This window comes from Macaca mulatta, chromosome 6 (assembly GCF_049350105.2).
Source record: "Macaca mulatta isolate MMU2019108-1 chromosome 6, T2T-MMU8v2.0, whole genome shotgun sequence".
Classification (NCBI taxonomy): Eukaryota; Metazoa; Chordata; class Mammalia; order Primates; family Cercopithecidae; genus Macaca; species Macaca mulatta.
Window position 1 is genome coordinate 163,669,220 of NC_133411.1, and position 22,580 is coordinate 163,691,799.

Genomic DNA, 22,580 nt, shown 5'->3' on the forward strand with positions numbered 1-22,580 from the left:
GGGATCATGCAGCATCTGGCAGCGATGTTTCAGGCTTCTTGATTCTTGGCTCTTCTTTTTGCTCCATCTAAATTTCTGGGGCTACATTTTCAGTGTCTTTTCCCTGAGTATTTCCCCACTGTCCCATATGTAAGCCCCTTAGGTCCTCAGAAGAAGGAAGGGAGAGGGAGCAGATGCATAGCCCAAATATGGAGTTAGTCTACACAGGTCTGCTGCACTAATGGCAAGGTGAGCTTGGGAAGCCTGTTTTATACCTCAGGGCTTCAGTTTCCCCATCTTCAGATGAAAGGAAGGAGAGGGTAGAATATTCTAGAAATAGTTTATATACATAAACAGATGAAGTTCACTGTTAAAGAAGTATTACAATCTCTAACTCGAATTACTACTTCCTTTTTAAGTGCTGAATTTTTCTCCACATACCTGCTCATCCTCACACACTTTAGAGACCTCTGGCCTGGGGCTTGTGAGGAGACTTCAGAATTGACCTTGAACTTTGGGTCTATGGAATTCTATACTCCCTTATCTATTTTCCCACAGTGACTACCTCTCATCTCCTTTCTCTCGCCTGCCTGTTCATACACAGAATTGCCCACAGTTGCGGCTTCAGCCCTTAAAAAGTGTTGGAGATCCAGCCAGAGACATGAGGAGAAAGGTAGTAAGTAGATAAGGGTCTTACAAAGTCCAGGCCTACAAAGTTTTCTTTGAAACAGGGGTCAGACTTAGTTCCCATTCCAGAATTAGAGCCACTACTCCGACCTGGTCTATCTTAAACCTTAAAAAAAGATAGGTTTAGATTTTTTGTAGGAAGCCCTTGGCGCAGCAGGGAATCTACTTTTGAATAAATACTGTGAGTTTAGACAAATGCTTCTCTCTCAGCATCTCATATTCAGTCTATCAAAACAAATAGTTTCTCTTTGCTGAAGGCACCTTGTTTTTTCTTGCCTTTGGAACAATGGTGTTCTTTCTGCCTAGCATACTCTGTCCCTATCTTCATCTGGCTTACTTATGTTCATCCTGTGGTAGTCACTTCTTGAAGGAGGCCTTCCCTAACCATTCTTAGTCACAGTTGACTAAGCTCCTTTCACTGTGTGCTTCCACAAACCTGCTTATAGCCTTTACCATACCACAATGCACTTGGCTGTTTGGTTGACCTTCTCCCACTGAGCTCCCTAAGTAACAGGGACCTTGTCTTATTATTCTGCTTTTAGATTTTTCATACAAAGCTTAGGACTAATGGGTGTTCCCTCATTTATTATATAATTGAACATCTGCTATTACCAGATCCCCATCTAGCTACTGAGTATATAATGGAAAGCAAGGCAACTATGGATCATGGAGCTTTCAGTTCATTGTGAGATTTTGAGTAGATGGATGAAAGGATGAATCAACCCCATGAACTACTGTGTGTCCACTCCTAGGCTAGGTGCTATGTAGGATATAAAGGTAAATGAGAGCACAGTTCCTGCCTATAGAGAATTCATCATCTAGTTGTTTGTGCATGACTGTGATATGAGCTGTGAGTGGAGGAACCTGGACTTCTATGAGACATCCTTTATCATAGTCATAAAGCTGACTCCCAGGATGACACTTGTGACCTGCTGGTGTTACCGGGTCTTGAACAGTCTCATGCTGAGGGGCTGGAGCCTCCCTCTCATGGAATAGCTACAGAATCTGGGCCAAGGACCTCCGGTGATTCCTTTTCCCCTTCGTCTGTCCTATTTTAGAAGTCAGAGGAGCCCAGATTTGCCCACCTGACCTCTCTGCCTCAGCAGCTGCCCTCCCAGCAGCTGATGTCCAAGGATCAGGATGAGCAAGAGGAACTGGATTTTCTGTTTGACGAGGAGATGGAGCAGATGGATGGGCGGAAGAACACCTTCACCGCCTGGTCTGATGAGGAATCGGACTATGAGATTGATGACAGGGATGTCAACAAGATCCTCATTGTCACCCAGACACCACATTACATGCGCCGGCACCCAGGGGGGGACCGCACAGGCAACCACACCTCGCGTGCTAAGATGAGCGCCGAGCTGGCCAAGGTCATTAATGATGGCCTCTTCTACTATGAGCAGGACCTGTGGGCTGAGAAGTTTGAACCTGAGTATTCCCAGATCAAGGTGAGGCTTGGACATAGCAGTGGGTGTGGAGCCTGGGGTGCCTGTAGTGTACAGAGAAGAGGAAGATTGATTAGCTGTGCAACTTGAGGCAGGTCTTTATAATTCAGAGTCTCAGAATTTTTATATATGGGAAGGGGATGATGACTGGTATCTAGCGTGGGCATTAGGAGTGAGGGGTGATGTTTAAACACTGCAAACTCTTCAGGTGAGGCAGGGGTGATTATTATCCTACCTGTGGATCCATAGTTAATATTATGAAAGTTGGCTAGACACTTTTGTGGGGAATAGAATAAAGGGTTAGATTGTTATTTCTAGTCTTAAATATTTAGGCGTCTAAAAATTTAGAAGCCTTTTAAGAAGCTTGTGTTGAGTATGGAAAATGGACAGGTCTTTTGAAAAATTGCTGCTGCCTGGAAACAGTCAAAACATCTTTGTTGTAGGATTTTACAGAGTAGGTATGTTTGGTGGTAGGTTGTCCTAGGATGAGCCCGTGTAACAAGTAGCAGTGCGTTTACTGGAAGTAAGGAGGAAGGAGAGTTGCCCAGCCACTGTGTGATAAGGCAGTAGCAGAAAGAGAGATGGGGAAACACTGGAGCTTTCAAGGGAGAGTCTGTAGTGAGTTCCTGCGGAACTCCTGTAAGCCTGACCTCAGTCTTACTACAGGGAGGGCAGGGCAAGTACTGTCTTTTTCTGGGCTAGCACACTTGTACCAAGGTACCTGGGGTGAGGAATGGTGACTGGGCAGCTGAGAGCCTGGGGACCAGAATTCCATGTATGTCGATGTGGGAGCTGCCCTCTCCAACTTCCTGCCAGTCTTGATTCCTTAAACAGGCTGGAACAGCTTCCTTACTTACATCTTTCTCCACCCATCTCATAACCTCTGCAGCAAGAAGTCGAGAACTTCAAAAAAGTCAATATGATCAGCCGGGAGCAGTTTGACACACTGACCCCTGAGCCCCCTGTGGATCCCAACCAGGAAGTTCCTCCTGGGCCACCTCGGTTCCAGCAAGGTGAGAAGCAGACACCTGAGATCCTGACATGGGTGAGAGGGTCTGGAGCCCTTGGACTAGGGGCTATCCAGGGGTGGATGCTACAGGCCTTTCCTTGCTTCCTGACTCCTCTCTGTGCCACTGCAGTTCCCACAGATGCCCTGGCCAACAAGTTGTTTGGTGCTCCTGAGCCCTCCACCATCGCCCGCTCTCTACCAACCACTGTCCCAGAGTCACCAAACTACCGCAACACCAGGACCCCCCGTACTCCCCGGACACCACAGCTCAAAGACTCAAGCCAGACATCACGGTTTTACCCAGTAGTGAAAGAAGGACGGACACTGGATGCCAAGGTGAGGCATTTCTGTCAGGCTGCTCAGAGTCTTGGGCCTTCTTGATTGCATTCCAGTGCTTTGCTTCTCTCCTTTGCCTTGTCTGAGCCAAGGAAGTGCCAAATCCTTTACCTGCTCTCTGTTCTGAGGCTGGTGGGCTTGCCAACCCTAGGATTAGGTGGCCACATCTGCAAAATATACTGGGTGTGGGAGTGGTGGCCCCATGTAGAAAGGCCTAAGGAGGATTGACCAGGTATGAGTCCTTGGGCAAATCACTTCATTCCCAAACCTTGATTTCTTCACCTGTTTGAAATAGGCATACCAGTTCCTAGCTCACCACTGTGAACATTATAAGAGAATGAATATGAAAATGCTATTGTAAAATGTGAGAGATCATGCCCATCTTAGTCCTACAAGTGCTTGATGCTCCTCAGAGTTGTAGGAGTGCAAATAGTAACAAACCCTGGGCTAACCTTTGCAGATGCCTCGAAAAAGAAAGACAAGACACAGTTCAAACCCACCCTTGGAGAGCCATGTGGGCTGGGTGATGGATTCCCGTGAGCACAGGCCCCGTACTGCTTCCATCAGGTACCTGGGGCAGTGGGGGAAGAGTGATCAGGCTGCCTGTGGGATGGGTGGGCAAGCATGAAATTGACTGGACCAAGAAGATTGGTCTGAAAATTAAAGGGACCCTCATTTAAGAGATTTTCAAAAAAGCAGTGGTGTGGAAAGCTCAGCCTAGGACCTGGGAACGAGGTGGAAAGCTCAGCCCAGGACCTGGGAACGAGGTGGAAAGCTCAGCCCAGGACCTGGGAATGAGGTGGAGGCTTTTTTCCTAAAGAAGTGGTGTGGCAGTCACATGAGACCATATTTTCATACATGCAGAGAGAAAATCTCTCTAAATTGGTTTCCAAGCCTGGATGTCTACTTTCTATCTGAGGAAGGATAGCCAGGTAGTTGAATAAACAGATTTCTGGGAGTCTCTCTGAGCCTGCTGTGTCTTGGGAGGCTACCTGAAAAGTTTTAAAAATTAAAAAAAATATATATTTATTGGCCCCAACCTATATATACTGACCCTGCTTCTTGGGGTAGGACCCATGCTCTTTATTTATTTATTTCAGTAAGATGACCCCAGTATGTGTTTCCTGTTTCCCAAAGCAAGCTTTGAGAGCCACCTACCTATGCTGTCTACTCCCTGCAAAGATGGCACAGACTGCAAATAGGCATGCTTTTGAAGAAAATAACAATTGATCTTTGAACAACGAAGGGCCTGGGGTGCCCACCCCGCACACAGTTGAAAATCCGTGTATAACTTTTCACTCTCCAAAAGCCTGCTGTTAACCAGAAGCCTTACCAATAACATATAGTGAATTAGCACATGTTTTGCATATTATACGTATTACATACTGTATTCTTACAATAAACTGAAGAAAAAATGTTACTAAGAAAACCACAAGGGAACAACAGACACTGGGGCCTACTTGGGGGTGGGGAGAGGGAGGAGAGTGGGTGCAATTTACCTACGTAACAAACGTACACACATACTCTGAACCTAAAATAAAAGTTAAAGTCATAGAAAATGTTTACTGTTCAGTAAGTGGAAGTGGAATCATCATAAAGGTCTTCATCCTCGTGGTCTTCACGTTGAGCAGGCTGAGAAGGAGGGGTTGGTCTTGCTGTCTCAAGAGTGGCAAAGGTGGAAGAAATCTGCGTATAAGTGGATCCATGCATTTCAAACCCATGTTGTTCAAGACTTCACTATAGATGGGTTGACCCGTGATGGCTCATTAAGGAAGGTTAAATGCTCAAAAGTTAATAAATGGTTAAAAGCTCAAGTTTTATCATTGGACACGTTTCTGCCATTAAATAGTCTTATGACCCTGGATGAGTCTCCTAATCTCTGTAAGCCTCAGTATCCTCTGTAAAACCCTCTGAGAGTTAATGCAGAGTTAATCAGTCCCATGGATATAAGTTAAAGACCTGTAACTGGGCCTCCTTGTTTGATACTCTGTGAGAGGGTGGATCTTGGCTGACAGAACGAATCAGAGGGACCCCTCCTAACCTTATGGTGGGGCTGCTGTGGGGTACCTGGTGACAGTATTTTTTGTGGTTTCTGTAGCTCCAGCCCCTCAGAAGGGACGCCTACAGTTGGCAGCTATGGCTGTACCCCTCAGTCATTGCCCAAGTTCCAACATCCTTCCCATGAACTGCTCAAGGAAAATGGCTTCACACAACACGTCTACCATAAGTATCGTAGGCGCTGCCTTAATGGTAAGAAGTGAGGGGGGCAGGGGACGATCCTCTGGGCCCCTTATTTAGACCCAGAGTGTAAGGGTTGGGGGATATGGGGATAGGTGACTTTTTTCTCTGACTTCAGAGCAAAAAAAGATGTGACATTATAGCGAGAAGGACTGAAGTTAGACTTGGGCCAGATAGTTTTAAGCTGTAGGAAGCTAAGGGAATATGGCACTCACAACATTTGTGTTCCTTGATCTTCCTCTATTATTAAAACTGTCGGCCGGGCGCGGTGGCTCAAGCCTGTAATCCCAGCACTTTGGGAGACCGAGACAGGCGGATCACGAGGTCAGGAGATCGAGACCATCCTGGCTAACACAGTGAAACCCCGTCTCTACTAAAAAAATACAAAAAACTAGCCGGGCGAGGTGGCGGGCGCCTGTAGTCCCAGCTACTCCGGAGGCTGAGGCAGGAGAATGGCGGGAACCCGGGAGGCGGAGCTTGCAGTGAGCTGAGACCCGGCCACAGCACTCCAGCCTGGGCGACAGAGCGAGACTCCATCTCAAAAAAAAAAAAAACAAAAAAAACTGTCAATTAAGTATTTCTGTATCTCCGACAAGACTACTGACTCAGCCATTGTCAGGTCTAGTCCACTGTCCATCACAAAAGGGTATGTAAGAGGTGGCATATGCTCTCTAGAACAAAGGTTGCCAAATTGTAGTTTGTGAGTCAAATCCAGCCAGTAGTCTGTTTTCATATGGCTTTGGAGCTAAGGACAGTTTTTACATTTTTAAGGGGTTGTAAGAAAAAAAGATTTGTGACAGAGACTATATGTCATCTATAAAGCCTGAAATATTTGTTCTCTGTCCCTTTACAGAAGTAGTTTGCTGATCCCCCCTGCAGATGATAGTGTAAGGAAAGAGCCTGTCTAGATGCTCTTGTCTGTCCCCCCTCTTTTAGCATTCTGATTGGTTTTGTGCATCTTTACAGCCAACCTATCTTGTCACCTGTAGTTACTACTCATTCATCTCCTTTCATTCAACAAAACATGGCTGCTAAATTCTTGATTCATCCACTTCACTTCTCTCTTTCCTACTTTGTGTGTAATAACAGCTTTATTGTGATATAATTTACATATGATGCAACATACCTAAAGTATGCAATGTAATAGCTCTAAGTATATTCATATAGTTGTGTGCCCATCACCAGAATCAATTTTAGAACATTTTCATTACCCCCCAAAATGCTATGTCCCTTACCACTCATACTCATTATACATGCAAACTACTCCCCACCCCCAAAATCCTACCAGTCCTATGAAACTACTAATCTACTTTCTGCCTCTAAGGATTTGCCTATTCTGGACACTTCACATAAATTATACTGTATGTAGTCCTTTGTTACTGGCTTCTTCCCCTTAGTATATTTGGTATACTGACAAATACACAGCAAGGTTCATGTCATAGCATGCAGCAGTACTTTATTCTTTTTATTGCCAAATTGTATTCCATCATATGGATGTATCACATTTTGTGTATCCATTCATCAGTTGTTTGGCATTTGGGTTGTTTCTACTTTTTGTCTGTTGTGAATAATGCTACTGGGCATATTCACATACGGGTTTCCCGTAGACATAGCTTCTCCTTTATTTTGGATGAAAGAGTATTATTTCTGGGTCATGGGGTAACCATGTTTAACCCTTTGACAAACACTGTTTTCCAAAGTGGAAATTTTGGAATTTTATATTGAAATATAAATTTTTATATTGAAACATAAAATTTTCATTTTATATTTCTAAAAGCAGTATGTGAGGCTTCTGGTTTTTCACATCCTTCCAACACTTGTTATTGTTTGTCTATTTTTATTTACTTTTATTAATATTTATTTTTGAGACAGGATTTTGCTCTGTCACCCAGGCTGGAATGCAGTGACTCAATTATAGTTCACTGCAGTCTCGAATTACTGGACTCAAGCAATCCTCCTGCCTCAGCCTCCTGAGTAGCTGGGACTACAGGCATGTGCTACCATACCTATCTAATTACTGAAAGTTTTCTGTAGAGACAGCGGTCTCACTATGTTGACCACGGTGGTCTTGAACTCCTGGCCTTACGCAGTCCTCCCTCCTCAGCCTCACAAAGTGCTGGAATTACAGACGTGAGCAACCTTGCCCAGCCAAGATCCTTTTTTAACTGGATTGTTTTCCTAATTATTAAGTTGTAGGAATTCCTTTATCAGATACATAATTTGCAAATATTTTCTCTGATTCTATGGGTTATCTTTTCACTTTTTTGATGTGCAAAAATTTTTCATTTTAATGATACTTATTTTCTGTTTTGTTGCTCGTGCTTTTGGTGTTGTGTATTTTTTGATATTACTGTTATGTACTTGTGAATATTGTAGGACTCTTTAGGTAAATATTGGTAATGAGCCAAATACAGTTAGAATTTCCAGACAATTTGTTCATGCCTTGTCTTGTCTCGATGGCACTTGAAAGCAGTACCAGTTGAGGTGAAGAGCTAGACTGCCAGCCTGGTTCAGAAGCTGCTGCCACCTGCTTCTGGAAAAGTACAGGCCCAGCTCCCAGCATCAGGGCCTGTTGCAGAGTGGTTAGTGCTCAATAAACATCTGCTGAATGACTGAGTGGCAGATGATGAGTGAGGGAATTTGGAGGTACAAGAGAAAGGACCAAGTCTTAAGTTCCAGAATCCTTTGTCCCTGAAGCAAGGACAGCCTGAACCTGAGACATGTCTTTCCTCCTTTCCCATCAGAGCGGAAACGCTTGGGCATTGGCCAGTCTCAGGAGATGAACACACTCTTCCGCTTCTGGTCCTTCTTCCTCCGAGATCACTTCAACAAAAAGATGTATGAGGAGTTCAAGCAGCTGGCTCTGGAGGACGCCAAAGAAGGCTACAGGTGAGCAGGTTTGGGGTGGGGGACTTTGGCTGGTGCTTAGGGATGGTATGGGATCCCTAGTTGGTCTGCTTCCAGAACTGTAGTTGGAAATTCCTTGCATGTGTATTTTCATTCATGTACTTGATGAAAAGTTTGTTTTTAAATGAGCAGTATATTCACATGGTTCAAATTTCAAACAGTTTAAAAGGTTATGTAATGAAGAGTCATCTCATCCCTGTCGCCCACCCATCTGGTGTCTTTACCCACAGGCAACCAGTATTAGAATCTTGTGGGTCCTTTATAAAGGACCCTGTGTAAGTAAGTAGGTATTTGTGTAATCTTCCATGCCACTACCACTCCTTTTGTTTACATAAAAGCTGGCCTATGTTATAATATTTTCTGCACCTTGCATTTGTTTTTGTTTAATACTATATTTTGGAGATCATTCTATATCTGTACATAATTAACTTTTCTTGTTCTTTTTTTATAGGCTGTAACATGGTCTTATACTATATGGATGTACCATGATTTATTTAGTCAGTCTGCTATTAATAGATACTTAGGTTGTTTCCAATATTTTGCTATTAAAAAAATCTTAAGAGTCCTTTTTTCCTGGCTGGGTGGCTCATGCCTATAATCCCTGCGCTTTGGGAGGCCAAGGCAGAAGGATCACTTGAGCCCAGCCTGGGCTCAAGTGGTCGTTCTGCCATAGCAAGACCCTGTATCTGTTAAATTAAAAAAAAAAAAAAAAAAGACCTCCCCATGCCCCCACCCCTTCCCTGATTTTCAATGTAAAATGTGCTGTCTGTAAACTACTTGAAAAAAGACAAGTTTGGAAAAGCTGATGAAAACATCCATCATTCCAGAGACAGCAAGTGTTATTCTGCCATTAAGCTTCCTAGTTTCTTCTTGGCATATTTAATGTGTTTAGCTCACCCTGTAAAGTTTGTGCTCTTCCAGACTTTGTATGCATGTGTAGTTGTATAATATACCTATTTGTTTACAAAAATGGACTCACGGGATCATTCTACGTCTAACATGCTCAAACATGTCTTTTCCATTTGATAATATATTGTAAGCATTCTTCAGTATCCTTAAGTATACATTTATACTATTTCTAATAGCTTTTATTACCCTATTGTGTAGATTTACTATGATTTTTCTTGCATCTCTCTTCGTTGACATTTGTATTTTGCTTAATAATGCTGCTGTAAACAGTTTTGTACATCTGTTAAGATCTAAATCTGGGCTGGGTGCGGTGGCTCACACCTTTAATCCCAGCACTTTGGTAGGGCGACGCAGGCGGATCACTCGAGGTCAGGAGTTTGGGACCAGCCTGGCCAACATGGTGAAGCCCCGACTCTACTAAAAATACAAAAATCAGCTGGGTGTGGTGGCACATGCCTGTAGTCCCAGCTACATGGAAAGCTGAGCCAGGAGAATGGCTTGAACCAGGGAGGCAGAGGTTGCAGTGAGTCAAGATCGTGCCACTGCACTCCAGCCTGGGTGACCGAGCAATACTTTGTCTCAAAAAAACAAAAGATCTAAGTCTGCAGTTTTGGCCATTTCCTTGGCATGTATCTTTTTTTTGGAGACGAGTCTCGCTCTGTCGCCCAGGCTGGAGTACAGTGGCACAATCTTGGCTCACTGCAACCTCCGCCTCCCGGATTCAAGCGATTCTTCTGCCTCAGCCTCCCTAGTAGCTGAGATTATAGGCACCCTCCACCACACCTGCTAATTTTTGTATTTTAGTAGAAATGGGGTTTCACCATGTTGGCCAGGCTGGTCTCGAACTCCGGTCCTCAAGTGATCTGAGTGCCTCGGCCTCCCAAAGTGCTGGGATTATAGACGTGAGCCACCGTGCCTGGCTGCATGTGTTCCTTGAAGTGAAATTTCTGAGTCAGATAAATGAACAGACCTACTAATTGGCATGGTTAAATGGCTTTGCAGAGTTCTTATACCAGAGATTGGCCAACTTCTTCTGGAAAGAGTCAGTAAATACTTTAGGCTTTGTTGGCCATAAGGTCTTTGTCGTAACTACTCAACTCCGTTCACTCTGTTACTGTAGCAGAAAGCAACCACAGACATTTCGTAAAAGAATAGGAGTAAACAAATGTCAGTGGCAGGGGGCTGTGTTCGTTGACCCCAGGAAAGCTCTGAACATTTTATGCTGGACCTACTTAGACTAGCATTCTTAAAGCGTATATGCTGTTTTTTCAATACAGAAATAACACATTGTTTAAACTGTTTCATAGTTCGTCTGTTATACAGGCACATTTCCCATTTTACAGATGAAGAAACTGTGCCCTGATTTCACTGGCTTGTGTTCTACAGATATGGTTTGGAGTGCCTTTTTCGATACTACAGTTATGGCCTGGAAAAGAAGTTCCGGCTGGACATATTCAAGGATTTTCAGGAGGAAACGATGAAGGACTATGAAGCTGGTAAGAGCCAGAGTTGGATCTGAGTGAGGCTTGGTCGTGTAGGCCTCCTCTTCCCCAGTTCTACCTGGGTCTTTCTGTGTTTACACAACACCTCCCTCTCCTCTGAGCGTCTTTATCCTCAGCAGCTCAGCTTTTATGTACCTCTCCCTACAGGCCAACTGTATGGGCTGGAGAAGTTCTGGGCCTTCTTGAAATATTCCAAAGCCAAAAATTTGGACATTGACCCCAAACTGCAAGAATACCTCGGCAAATTCCGACGTCTTGAAGACTTCCGAGTAGATGTAAGTGAAACTCTTTCTCTCACCCTACTTGTCCTGGAAAGAAAACTGGACCAGGAATCAGGATACTTGGATTCTGGTCCAGCTGTGCCCCTAGCCGAGGAACCCCTCTCCCTGCTTCCCACAATTTGGGCTTTAGTTTTTTTCACCTTTAAAATGGAGAGTGGCCAGTGAAGGCTAGTTGGAGATAGTTGTATGGTTGCTCCTGCTTTCCCCTTCTGTGGTACCATCATAATGCTCTCTCTCTCCTGTCTCACCACCCTCCTTGCTATTGTGCCCAAGTTAGCCACTACTAGTTGGTCAGGATGGGTAGATACACACATTTGTTCTTTTTGGAAAAGGCCAATTCCAACCCCAGTTTATAAATTAATGCCCAGGTCTCTATGTTCTTGGAGCAGCACCTCAATGGTGACATCCAGTGGCAGGGCTGGGTTATTACTGCTGGTATATGAAGGGAAGATGGAGTGATTTAATTGATTCAGCAGATACTGATTGGATGTCTCTGTGCTCAGTGCTTTGGAGATAAGGGAAAGAGACTCAGTTTTTCCTTCTGAGAGTTTATAATGTAGTAGAGATGTCTGTTTGTCTTATTCCCTTCAAACCTTTTAGCAAAAGGGCAAATGTAAGTAAATGACAATACTAGCCCTTACATTTTGTATTAGTCTGTTCTCACTCTGCTAATAAAGACATACCCGAGAGTGGGTAATTTATAAGGGAAAGAGGTTTAATTGACTCACAGTTCTGCAGGGCTGGGGAGGCCTCAGGAAACTTAAAATCTTGGCGAAAGGGGAAGCACATACATCCTTCTTCACATGGTGGCAGCAAGGAGAAGTGCAGAGCAAAGAGGGGTAAAAGCCCACCCCCCTTTTTTTTTGAGATAGAGTCTTGCTCTGTCACCCAGGCTGGAGTGCAGTGGCACGATCTCGGCTCACTGCAACCTCTGCCTCCTGGGTTCAAGTGATTCTCCTGCTTTAGCCTCCTGAGTAGCTGGAATTACAGGCACACACCACCACACCCGACTAATTTTTGTATTTTTGGTAGAGATGGGGTTTCACCATGTTGGCCAGGCTGGTCTCGAACTCCTGACCTCGTGATCCACCCACCTCGGCCTCCCAAAGTGCTGGGATTACAGGTGTGAGCCACTGCGCCCAGCCCAAAAGCCCCTTATAAAACCATCAGATCTTGTGAGAACTCACTCATTATCATGAGAACAAGATGGGGGAAACTGCCCCCATGATGCAATTATCTCCACCTGTTTTCTCACACAACATGTGGGGATTATGGGAACTACTATTCAAGATCTAGATTTGGGTGGAGACACAGCCAAACCATATCACATTTATTATTTTAAAACTGCCATTTATTGGGTGTTTATTATGTACCAGTTACTTTATGTTGACCTTATTTAATTCTTATGTGGTGATGCAGACAGGACTTATTAGACAGGTTAACTGAGGTTTGTGGCCATCCAGTGACATAATGGCAGAACCACTCAGGTCTCTCAATATAAAGACAAACCTGTTTTCTTTCATTCTTAAGCATTTCCACCCTTGGGGAGGAGAAGGAAGGGGAGCAGGGTACAAGTTACAAAGAACCCTTGTGATAAGTAGACCTATTAGGGTGGAACAAGGACTCAGTTTTGGTTACCAAAATGGGAAGGAAACATCTGTCTTCGGGGTTATAGGACCTTTGTTAGTGCTAAGGCCAGGCTAGAGCATGGTCTGAGTCTTAGTTCAGGATCCTCTGGACATTGAAGAGAATGAGGTGATCCTCAGAAGGATCTGGGCCTTCTGAGCTGAGACATCGCAGCATACTGCATGCCACATTCCACATTTCTGAGCAAGAGATCCCTTCTTGGAAGGGAAGCAGAAATGAGGTTGGCTAAAAGCCTGGCCTTTTGGGGCAGATAGACCTAAATTTTATCTTTATCAGTTACCAGCTGTGAGACCCTGGGGAAGTTACTTTTTCTGCTTCAGTTTTCTCATCTATAAAATCGGATGTCCATGGGTCCACATCAAAGGGTGATGCTGACTCCATGAGAGAATGTGCATAAAACAGCACAAGGTGTGGCATGGAGAAACACTTAATAACTGATAATTTATTTTTAAGGTTAAACCCATTCATTATCTATATTTGGAGGTAGAAAGTAGGAAGTGTCTAGACGGGCCTGGCAAGGAAGAGGGCGTAGATAGTGCCTCCGATCACCTGTGACTCCTTCCTCTGTTGCAGCCCCCCATGGGTGAGGAGGGCAACCACAAGCGACACTCAGTGGTAGCAGGAGGTGGCGGCGGTGAGGGCAGGAAGCGGTGCCCCTCCCAGTCTTCCAGCAGGTCTGCTGCCGTGATCAGCCAACCCCCTACACCACCCACCGGCCAGCCCGTCCGGGAAGATGCCAAATGGACAAGCCAGCACTCGAACACACAGACTTTGGGAAAGTGAAAAGCTCCTTAGCCCTGGGGCTTGAGGGGGGAAAGGGGTAGGGTGGGTAAGAGTCCATGGGGGTGCCCAGTCCCAGGAGAGGGGACAATGAAGGGACAGGCCTGGAGTTACTAGGACAGGCCTTTGTGCTGAGTAGCAATGTGTACACCATTTGGGCTATCAGAGGTACCCCTGGGCAGGAGCCTCTACATCCCCTTCCCCCTCCTCTCTCCATGACTCTTGACGTCCTAGCTTCTTCTAAGGGGGGAGGGAAAGGGGGGAAATTTTTATATATATATATACATATATATATATCAAGTTTTAAATTATTGATAGTTCATCTGGATTACCAAAATCACTCTGCAGCCCTGCCCGCGGCTAGTAGGCTGCAACCCTGGTCCCCACCCCTAACCTCCTCCTGCTCCCCCTCAAGCCAACTATGCAGCCCACAAGAAGGCCCTGCGGGCCCCCCATTGCCCAGCACTGTCCCGTAGAAGGCTCTGGCGGCACCTCTGGGCCCCAGGAGCATCAGCCCCTTGATCATCTGGGGTTTGTCATCACCATGTTTTCTCCCTGCTGTCCCCACCCTGCCCTTCTGCCATCTTCTGGGAGAAGGAAACCAAAGGATCTAAAACTGGGGTTTGGGGGAAGGTTTCAGCCTCTCCCCACTCCCTTTGCCCCACACCCTTTACTCCCCAGCCCAGAGAGACGCTGCTTTTACCAGGAAAGACTATTGAAAGATGATTTATTTTATTTTTCTCTGACCTTTCCATCCTCGAGAAAATGGGGAAAAAAAAAAAAGACAAAAATCAACCATAAAAGACCAAAAAAAAAAAAAAAAAAAAAAATCAGATAAACCCCCACCTAATCCACAGAAAGTGATGTCTTTCCCCTCCCCTTGGAATTTTTGTTTTGTTTTTGGAAATAATATTTTTTAAAAAGTTGCCTTATTGTGGAGCGGGAATCTGAAATACCCAAATGCCTGTTTTCCTCGGTGGAGTCAACGCGAAGAGCTCCCACCTTCTCTGGATGTGCCTGGGCTTGGACTGGCTAGAATCTTTCTCTGGACTGTTGCATGTACAGTGCCTCCATCCTGGAGGCAAGAGAGTTGGGAGTGGCTCGAATCAGAGCCGTGCCCAAGATATCCCTGCTGTTGCATCGTTTGAAGCTGACGTCCTGTGTCTGTACACTGCTGCCACTGTTGTGTCCTCGCTCTGCTTGCTGTTGCCTCACGCCAGGCCCTGTCCTGCCGTGACACCCTTCATCCTACCCTTGGAACCCCAAGGCCAAGTTTGCTTCAAACTGTTGGAGAACAGAGTTGGCCTGCATCTGGAACACACTTGTCCTCAGCTTGACCGTCTCCCCACACCGCAGAGTGGAAAGGTGAACACCTGCAGCTGAGGCTTGGAAACATTTCTTGTGTTGCCCTGAAAAATCTGAGAGACCTCAGGGAGGCTCTATCTCTCTTAAAAGGTGGAGAAAGATGCCATTCTCTTCCTAAGGTCTGGTGGAGTCTCCCCATCTTCCATACCCTTCTGCAAGCCATCTATCTCTGCTCACTCTCCAATTGACCCGCCTGGGAACAAGGGATGAGGAGGAGTTGGGGGCTGGGGGGAATCCTGCCAGTTGGTGAAGCCCTGTGGCAGGAAGGTATATGTGGACATAGAGTATACCTGATTCTCTTCTTCAGCCACTTGACTGTTTGGGTTGGGCTGTGAATGACAATGGAATATGGCTGGAGTCTGCTGTTGTCAGAAGGCAGGGAGGGTGATGAAGGACTGACCCACATGGACTGGGATGTATGTCGGGTATGGGCATGACTGCACACTCACTCTCGGTGGGATCTGGGCAACATGGAGGAGTTTATGGTCCTGTTGCTTACTTACTGCAATGTCTTTGGCCCTCCTTTTCAACTGGTTCCTCTGTTGGGCCCAAAGGTTGGGAGTAGGAGACAGTATCCCAGGCTGACAAGGCCTTGCCCTTTACCTTGGGCACCTTGTTAATTTTTAGCCTGTGCCCTTCCCCACCTTTGCCTTCCCAGTGGTTGGTATGTGGGAAGCCCATCTCAGTTCTGTGACTTCATGTCTCAAACCAAGGATGAGCGTCTGGTCTCTGCTATGATGGTGGTATCTGAGGCCTTTCCCTGCCCAGTCTGGTGCCTGCCCCACATTGTACCAGACACTGGATTCCTGGATCCCCTTCTCCTTTCCTTTCTTTCCTTCGGGTCACGCAGCCCTGTACTGTATCCAGCACCACAGAAACCTCAGTGTTTTTCGTCTGCTGGTTTGGGGCACAAGGAAGCCTTAGGGTATGGGGAAAGGCTGTTATTACTTAGAGTTTACTCCCAGGCCAGGGGGCTGCCATCTTTTTCACAGACATCCCTGAAAGGAAGCCCCTTTGGGGCAGGGAGGCGAGGACTTCATCTCAACATAGGCTGGTGGTTGGTAGGGGAGCTTTTTCTTTTTTTTCTTTTCTTTTCTTTCCTTTTTTTTTTTTTTTTTTTTTTAGGTAACATGTTAGGAGTTAATGTTGCAAAGAGTAGTTTACATCTTCACTTTCTGAAGACACTTGAATTTAGGACCGATGTATCTGTGACAAGCATGCCAGAAGTGGCAGGGGCCATCAGGGCTAACCACTTCACACCCACCATCCTCCCATGGGGATCCAAGACCTGAGATAAAGCAACAGCCTGCCCAGATCCCTCTGTTCATCCTATCCCTTCCAAGGTTGGTCCATGCCAACATAACCTCTGGGCATCAGACATCAGCAGGTCTGTGTGCCTCAGCCCTGTTAAGGGGAAGGTTTCTCTTTCGCCCTCTTCCTGCACCTGGGAGCAAAGGCACTACCAGTAGAGAAGGGCCATCCAGCCCTGCCCCAGCCTGGACCCCTGGGGCTCAGATAGAGGTGCTGAGCCCCTATGTCAAAGTTGTTAAATGTTTTTGTTTTGTTCCATTGTAGCTCTTTTTTTTTTTTTTTTTCCCTTTCCTGGTGATTGATTTTACAAAAGAAAGTAAGCTGCTTAGAAGGCCCTGGAAGGGAAGTGAGGAGGAGGGACAAGGAAGATGACTAGTTACGGAGGGTGAGGGTTGTTTTTTTGCCAAAAAAGCCTGGGTAGAGTGATCTGAATTATCTGGCACCCTCCTGAATGGAACCCCAGAGTACCTCCTGTGTGGAAGGGTCCCTGGATTTTCCCTAACACCCACCCTCTCCCCCTTCAGCCATGCTGATGGCAGAGAAGATAAGAACTTGGAGCCCATTTCTCACTGGAGAGGAAAACTTGTCATCTGGCTTTGCGGAGAAGGTTCCACCTTACGCTCGTAGTACATTATCTTTACTATGTGCTAGGATATCATATTTAAAAGGACAAAAAAAAATGTAAAATACTTGAATGAGCTTGTATTATAACATTAATATTATTGAGAGTATCTGCTTTCCAGGCTGAAGTGATTCATTCATTATTCTAGTCCTGCTTTAGTCCTTTGTAATTTGTGGTAATTATGCTTTTCTTTTTAATACAAAAAAATGTATAAAAATAAACACTTGAAAAGGCAAAATACCGGCTGGTCTTCCATCTAGGGTACTGTTATTTGGTGTGAAGGATGGGTTTCTGGTAGGGTTCCCCCAGATCCGGAGGAACCCTGCACTTAGTGTGCACATGAAACCTCAGCAGGGGCTCTGCCATTGGGCTTTGAGGAGTCTGCCTAAGGCAGGGGCTTCTGCAAGCCTTGAATTCATGTCCACCCTGTGTCTTAAGTGAGACGTGACAGTCATAGCCAGTGCCACAAAACAGTCCAGCATAATGCCAGGATTTCAGTGCACTTGTCAGCTTCCAAGTTTTCCATCCCCTGGCTGTGGCCTGCATTGTGTTGAGACAGCCAGGAAGAAAAAGGTTGATGAGGCTCCTTATGGAGGGTTGCCACAACCCCTCTATGAACAGACTTTTCCCCGGGGTGAAGGAGGAATGATCCAGCACCGTGTGGCCGTACGGAATCCTGGTCAGCCCCTGAACCCTGAGATGTGATGCTGGGGAGGGATGGAACAATGAGTCCCCCATTCCCTGTGTAAATTACAAAACTAAAAATTGGGCATGGCTTTACGTGTTCATCTGACAACTGTCTCCCATACCTGACGGGAAAATGGTTTTTCTAGAGAGTTCTTTTTCACTGTTCTTGAGGTGGGCAGGTGCTTCAGTACCACCAGTGACCTCCACAGGCCAAAGGAAAGTTTAGGAGATAGTGTCCAAGGCTGATGCAGACTGGTCCTTTGAGAACAGAAAGATGAATTAATTGAACCTTACTTTCACACATCATTAGGAATGCTCACAGAAGCTTAATTTTACAGCCTGAGCTTCCACATGTTTTGTCTGAAGTATTAGAAGTCTGGTAGTAAACACCCCCATCTAAAAAAAACCAAAACAATCCACCGGAATTCATGAAGACCAGTTTATTTTACATGCTTGCTTTCACATTCTTTACTGGGAATTTAAGGCCTTTTTTCAGCCTTAACTTGTATACCAACCTCAAGGATTTTGTTTGATATAGAAAAGGACAGGGCTGGGCCCTTCTGCCAAGGACTGATCACCTGCCTTCCAAAAGGAAGAGGGAATGACAGCCTTTTGTCTTTCTAGGCCCCTTACAGTACCTCAAAATCTGAAGGCCTTAAAGGGAAAAAAAAAGCATATCTGTTCTTTCTCCTTATCTCCTACCCTTCTCTTTAAGCATACTGAAGATGGACTTTTTTCCAAATGTTTATTTGTAGGAAGAGGTGATGGGTGCAGGCCAGCAGCTGAGAACTTACAGCTTTGATGCACCAGGAGCTGTACTCAAGCTGAGGGCACAAGCCTCCTAGGGAGGGAGCCAGGTCCACCAAGGCCAGAGACAGGCAGGCGAGACTGGAAAGCCAGGGAGATGCTGTCTGGTAAGTGCTTAGCTGGCCTATTGGGCAAGTCCTCTGGGGTTCTAGAGCTGATAGGAAGAAGGAGTTCATTTTGATAGTCCTGCCTGGAGACTTGGACCTGTCTGATGATAAGGTATTTTATAAAGCTACAGTGGATGTTTTTCTTAAGAGAACTGAAAGTTGGAAAAGGTGCAAATATATATAAGAATTTAGTAAAATGATAATGGTGGTCTTTCAAATCAAAGAGTGATCTTTAAATTGTTCTTGGGAACCACAGGGTTTCTGGCCATGTCTGGCAGCTGAGGGGAGGCCAGGATGGGGACTTCAACCCAAGCAGCTGTGGTTTTTGCTTTTGATAAGGTTCCTGGTAAAAATCGTTCTGAATAAACGTTGCTGAGAAAGTGGTAAAGCATTCGGGGCAGAAAGGATTTTGCCCTTTGCTCCGCCATGTTTTTCCAGGCTCTTTCTTCAGGGAGAAAGAGGGTTCTAACCTCTGGTCCTCATTCAGATGGGCTAATTAGGGGTCTCGGGTGTCCCCAAAGGGCAGCAATTTTGATCCTTCCCCTTGTGGGTAAAAGGGATTTTCACAGTTTCTCAGCAGTTGGTTTTTGGTTTCCACATAAGGCTAAAGGTGTTAAAGTTTGGTCTGTACCTCTTTGCTTTTAATCCAGGGAGGAGCTCCTGGATTTCCCCACCCCCCCACAGAGGGAGACCTTTTGTTTGCAGTGTGCCGGAGTTAAAATGGGGCCTTTACCACTCCCTCAGTGTTTGGTGTGTGTGTGTTTGTGTGTGTGTTGGGTGAAGTGGCGACTGGCATCTGGTATGCCGTGAATTGAGACCTATAACGGTTTGCCAGGGTGTCTTGGCCCTCGCCTGAGGTAGGGTATGTGAAAGCCTTTTGGGACAGGAAGGGGTAAAGCAATACCTGGCCCTCCCACCCCCTGGTCCCAGAAGAAGCTCTCCCTGGAGCCAGGCAGCCTCCAGTCCCCCTCCTTTCAGCTTTGTCATTTTCTGCATCCTGCCCAGGCCACAAAGGAGTTATCTGGGGCTGAACCCCTCTCCTTCCACAGCAGAGGACCAGGGGTCTCCTCCCTCTGACCAGCCTCCAGTCTGGGGAGCTGTGTTTTCCTTTTTCTTAAGCTAACTCCTGATCCCATTGAGGGACATCAAGGGCAGTAGTTTGGAGGAAGCCTCATCCTTAGCCCTGCTTTTCTGGGAAGCCCACCTTCCCTCTACCCTGGTGGCACCATCATTTGGGATGTGGCCGAAGGAGGCAAATTGTTAGGAGCAATCAGGAAGCCGCATCTGTATCCCATGGCTGAGGGACAGCCAGGATGACACTTAGGCTCTCTCTCACTGCATCCTCTTTGGGGAGTCTGGGATGCTCTCAGAGAGCGGGGTGAAGCCCAGCAGGAGGACATGTCTCTCGTAGGCCTTGGTCTGCTTGAACATGATGTCAGTCCCATGGAGGTGGTCCAGCACACCCAGCACACCATAGCACTGGTTGAACCTAGAAGAAAGAAGACGGTGCTGCAGTGCCAATGCTGGAGGCCTCTGTGCAGATCTCATTTCATTTGTGCCAGCCTCACACATTTCTCAGCCCTCCTACCCCACACCTGTCACAACCATCCTGACCATCTGCATCAGAATAAGCTGGGGAGTTGCTACAAATGCACCTTCTGGGGGGCACTCCAAACCTGCAGTTTGCAGTATCTGCAGTCTTCCTTTGAAAAGCTTGCTGTGTGATTCTGATGCCCACTGTCTGAGGATCTCTAGCAGAACTAGGCTTTTTCGGGCATGAGATCACCAGCATCAAAATCCCCTGGAACACTTACTAAAATGCAGGTGTCCAGGCCCTGCTCCCCCAGATACCTTAGTTCAGCATATTTGGAGTGGAATCCAAGAGCCTAAATTTTAAACAAGCATCTCAGGTGATTCTGGTATAGGAGGTTTGTAGACTACACTTGAAAAAGTCTGGGGCTTTCAGACGGTATATGACTTCCTTGTGATTGCATGCAGGAGTTTTATGCATATGTGTACTTTTCTAAAGAGAATGTCCAGAGCTTATTCAAAGGGCCCAGAGCCCAAATAAAGGTTTAAAATCCCCAGTTGGAGGAGGACCCAATTTCAGAAGGAAAAGAGTAAGGTCATCCCAGTGTGGTTATTATTTTCCCGACCATCAGACCTCTTCCCCAACTAGCACTCACGTGTAAACTGAGACACCAGTGTCTGCTATCAGAAGCTTAAGGAGGAAGGGTGATGGTTATTGCCCAGGGACCCATTGTGGGGAGAGGGTCCTTACTTGAGATGGTGGTAGTCGTGGAATTCAGGCGAAGGCAGGAAAGGAAGGTGGTAGCCACAGTGGGAGATGGTGGTGATGATGAGGGCCAAGGAAAACCACATGGTGATGGAGGACAAGTGGGAGCCCATTACTAATGGGCCCACTATCGCAGGTAGCATGTTGGAGACCTGCAAGGGGAGGGATGATTGAAGGCAGGGCCCAGGGAGATGAAGGGACTTAGTTGGGTGTACACTTAGCCCCAAGGTGGTACCAGTGGCAAACTTCATTGACCCAGATCTGGAGAAGGTGAGAATTTCAGGACTTTGATTTGTTGAAGGCATTCACCTTTGTAACTTGGGACAAATTACGCAGTTTGAGCCTAAATTTTCTTGTTAGCAAAATTAAGATTAAAAAGGTTGTTGGAGGAGCCAGGTGTGGTGGTTCATGCCTGTAATCCCAGCAATTTGGGAGGCAGAGGTGGGAGGATTGCTTGAGGTCAGAGGTTCCAGCCAGCCTGGGCAAAATAGCAGGATCCTGACTCTACAAAAAATTTAAAAATTAGCCAGATGTGGCCGGGTGCGGTGGCTCACTCCTATAATCCCAGAATTTTGGGAGGCCAAGGCGGGTGGATCACGAGGTCAGGAGTTTAAGACCAGCCTGACCAATGTGGTGAAACCCTGTCTCTACTAAAAATACAAAAATTAGCCAGGCGTGGTGGCACACGCCTGTAATCCCAGCTACTCGGCAGGCTGAGACAGGAGAATCGCTTGAACCCAGGAGGCGGGGGGTTGCAGTGAGCCGAGATCACGCCATTGCGCTCCAGCCTAGATGACACAGTGAGACTCTATCTAAAAAAAAAAAAAGAAAAGAAAAAGCCAGATGCAGTGGTATACACCTGTGGTCTCAGCTATTTGGAAGACTGAAGCTAAAGGATCACATGCGCCCAGGAGTTGGAGGCTGCAGTGAGCTATGATCACACCATTGCACTCCAACCTGGGTGACAGAGCAAGACCCTGTCTCAAAAAGAAAAAAAAAAAAGTTGTTGGGATGATTAAATGAGACAACTGTGTTAGGCACTTAACATAGCCTGGCATATGGAAGGCTGACAATAAATCGTAGCTATTTTTAAAAGGGAAGTAAAAGGGCCGGTGTGGTCTAAGTTCTCTGCAGAAGAGCTTCAGGAAGGTGGTTAGGGCCATCTGCCCTTTGCTATGGGGAGAGTAGAGCTCTACTCACCACATGCTCTATAGGATGGGCATAGAGAGAGATCACGCCAATGGGAGCTGTCCACTCATGGTGTTTCTTGTGGATTTTCTTGTAGAATGTTGGGTGGTGAAGGAGCCTGGGGAAATAGTTAATAGTTAATAACCTGCTGATTCCTCTTTCTCCCTCCCCGACCAGTCCATGAGAAGCCAAAAATAGGAACTAGGGGTTACATCCATGGAGCAAAGTTAAAAACACCCAGACCTGCTTCAAATTTCAACCCCAGCCCTTATACTGCATAGTTTGGGAGTGGGTTGCTTTGCCCCTCTACCCCAGTTGTATTTGCTATAAAATGGGATGCTGCCCAGAAAGGACTGAATAAGGAAATGGATGGGAAGCGCCCTGGCCCCCACACAATCGGAGAGGCCTTTTCTCTTCTGGACATTCATTCCTCACTTGTCCCAAGTTGTCAGTTATGAGACAACTGTTAGTCTT

The 22,580-nt window shown here is 46.1% G+C and overlaps 2 protein-coding genes across 9 annotated transcripts in view; one reads left to right on the plus strand and one right to left on the minus strand.

Annotated features, from left to right (window-relative positions):
- The window catches only part of LARP1 (La ribonucleoprotein 1, translational regulator), a 140,384-nt gene extending 123,125 nt beyond the window's left edge, over positions 1 to 17,259 (plus strand). For 5 of the 8 annotated variants that reach the window (XM_015141309.3, XM_077937365.1, XM_028849857.2 and 2 more), the window contains exons 11-19: positions 1,725 to 2,117; positions 3,004 to 3,127; positions 3,254 to 3,459; positions 3,920 to 4,026; positions 5,558 to 5,709; positions 8,442 to 8,586; positions 10,900 to 11,009; positions 11,163 to 11,290; positions 13,517 to 17,259. In XM_015141309.3, coding sequence (XP_014996795.1) covers positions 1,725 to 2,117; positions 3,004 to 3,127; positions 3,254 to 3,459; positions 3,920 to 4,026; positions 5,558 to 5,709; positions 8,442 to 8,586; positions 10,900 to 11,009; positions 11,163 to 11,290; positions 13,517 to 13,726 — 1,575 coding nt within the window. In that variant the 3' untranslated portion in view covers positions 13,727 to 17,259. The remainder of the gene's footprint in view (positions 1 to 1,724; positions 2,118 to 3,003; positions 3,128 to 3,253; positions 3,460 to 3,919; positions 4,027 to 5,557; positions 5,710 to 8,441; positions 8,587 to 10,899; positions 11,010 to 11,162; positions 11,291 to 13,516) is intronic. The other 3 variants (XM_077937366.1, XM_028849858.2, XM_077937369.1) reach the window with 1 other exon arrangement.
- An 874-nt stretch (positions 17,260 to 18,133) lies between these two features.
- The window catches only part of FAXDC2 (fatty acid hydroxylase domain containing 2), a 31,656-nt gene continuing 27,209 nt past the window's right edge, over positions 18,134 to 22,580 (minus strand). Inside the window, 3 exon segments of the mRNA NM_001257519.1 lie at positions 18,134 to 20,111; positions 20,904 to 21,070; positions 22,119 to 22,224. Of these exon segments, the coding sequence (NP_001244448.1) occupies positions 19,955 to 20,111; positions 20,904 to 21,070; positions 22,119 to 22,224 (430 nt within the window). The 3' untranslated portion in view covers positions 18,134 to 19,954.